This window comes from Octopus bimaculoides, chromosome 30 (genome assembly GCF_001194135.2).
Source record: "Octopus bimaculoides isolate UCB-OBI-ISO-001 chromosome 30, ASM119413v2, whole genome shotgun sequence".
Classification (NCBI taxonomy): Eukaryota; Metazoa; Mollusca; class Cephalopoda; order Octopoda; family Octopodidae; genus Octopus; species Octopus bimaculoides.
In genome coordinates this window covers 4711205-4712504 of record NC_069010.1, presented here as the reverse complement: position 1 = coordinate 4712504, position 1300 = coordinate 4711205, and the positions used below count along the sequence as shown (strand labels likewise).

The window sequence follows — 1300 nt, the reverse complement described above, 5'->3', positions numbered from 1 at the left end:
GTTTGTCCCCCTAGCATTGCTTGACAACCGATGCTGGTGTGTTTATGTCCCCGTAACTTAGCGGTTCGGCAAAAGAGACCGATAGAATAAGTACCAGGCTTACAAAGAATAAGTCCCGGGGTCGATTTGCTCGACTAAAGGCGGTGCTCCAGCAAGTAAAAGAGTAACTTGTTAACACCCACCCAGGCAGGTTAAATTTTTTTTTGTTCCCGGCTGAAGATCTTTATATATATTGACCTATAAAAGCGTAGGTGGTCATGGCTAGAACGGTTTGGATCATAGGTTTCGTCTGCAGGATCTAAGCTGATTTGGGGTTACACGAGACCAAGGGGAAATAACTGTTCCCGTTCGACTGTGGAGTAATTAGTGTGTATTTGACCTCTGGAATTTGAAGTGACTCAACGATACTAAATTCAGTGACTAATCTGGCTTTGCTAATTGTACTTCACCTCCATTTCAATATATTACGGTTAATGTTTTTTCTGTAATACCCGGTCCCCACAAAACAGCAAATTTAATAGGTGTAAAAAAATGTGTATTAAACGAATCGAACACAAAAATTTGCGGCAACATCCATTCCTCTCACTCAATCCACGCCACCTCTCTCACTCAAGTATATCAGGCGAACGAACAAGTAGATTATTATGTAGACTATCTGTCCACTCTTTCTTCTCTCATAACTATGTATCTCTCTCTTTCTCTATCTTTTTACTTCCTCTTTTTCGCTCTCTGTGGTAATGGTTGGGGGATAAGCGAGAGGCAGAGGAGAAGGAAGGGGAGGTTGAGAGAACGTAGTGTAAAGCAGTGACAACAGTATTGTGAGAGAGAGGAAAAGGAAGAAACAGTCGTAGTGTATGTACATGTGTGCGTGTGCGTGCACACCATGAATGCTACTCGTTCTTTTCCTCTTCACACTCACTAGCTTTACTATATCTTCTCTATCCCCATCACCCCCACTCTATATTCCTATATGTCCTTCCCTTCTTTCACTTCCTACGCCTCCTCAATATTCCACTGTCCTACCCTACCCTCCCCTCTACACTGTATACGTTTTCCTCCTCCTGCCACTCTCCTTTTACTCCACTACCGCTTGTTTTTTTTCCCGTTTTCGCAGCGATACAGATTTTTCCTGACCTCTCGCCTATTTTAGGCTACAACCTTTTTAAATTTTGAAACCCTGATCGGGGAAGACAGACGAGACAAAATGCCTGTAAGTAAATTATCATCGTCGCTTAATCCTCAGGCCTGCCCTCATCTCTCAGAACCATGTTCGAAAACCTTCCTCCCGTACTTATTTTGT

At 42.9% G+C, this 1300-nt stretch overlaps 1 protein-coding gene across 1 annotated transcript in view; it reads left to right on the top strand.

Moving 5' to 3' along the window:
- Positions 1-1054: 1054 nt before the first annotated feature.
- Positions 1055-1300, top strand: part of LOC106884184 (actin-related protein 2/3 complex subunit 3-like) — a 41193-nt gene continuing 40947 nt past the window's right edge. The window contains exon 1 of the mRNA XM_014935420.2: positions 1055-1210. Coding sequence (XP_014790906.2) covers positions 1205-1210 — 6 coding nt within the window. The 5' untranslated portion in view covers positions 1055-1204. The remainder of the gene's footprint in view (positions 1211-1300) is intronic.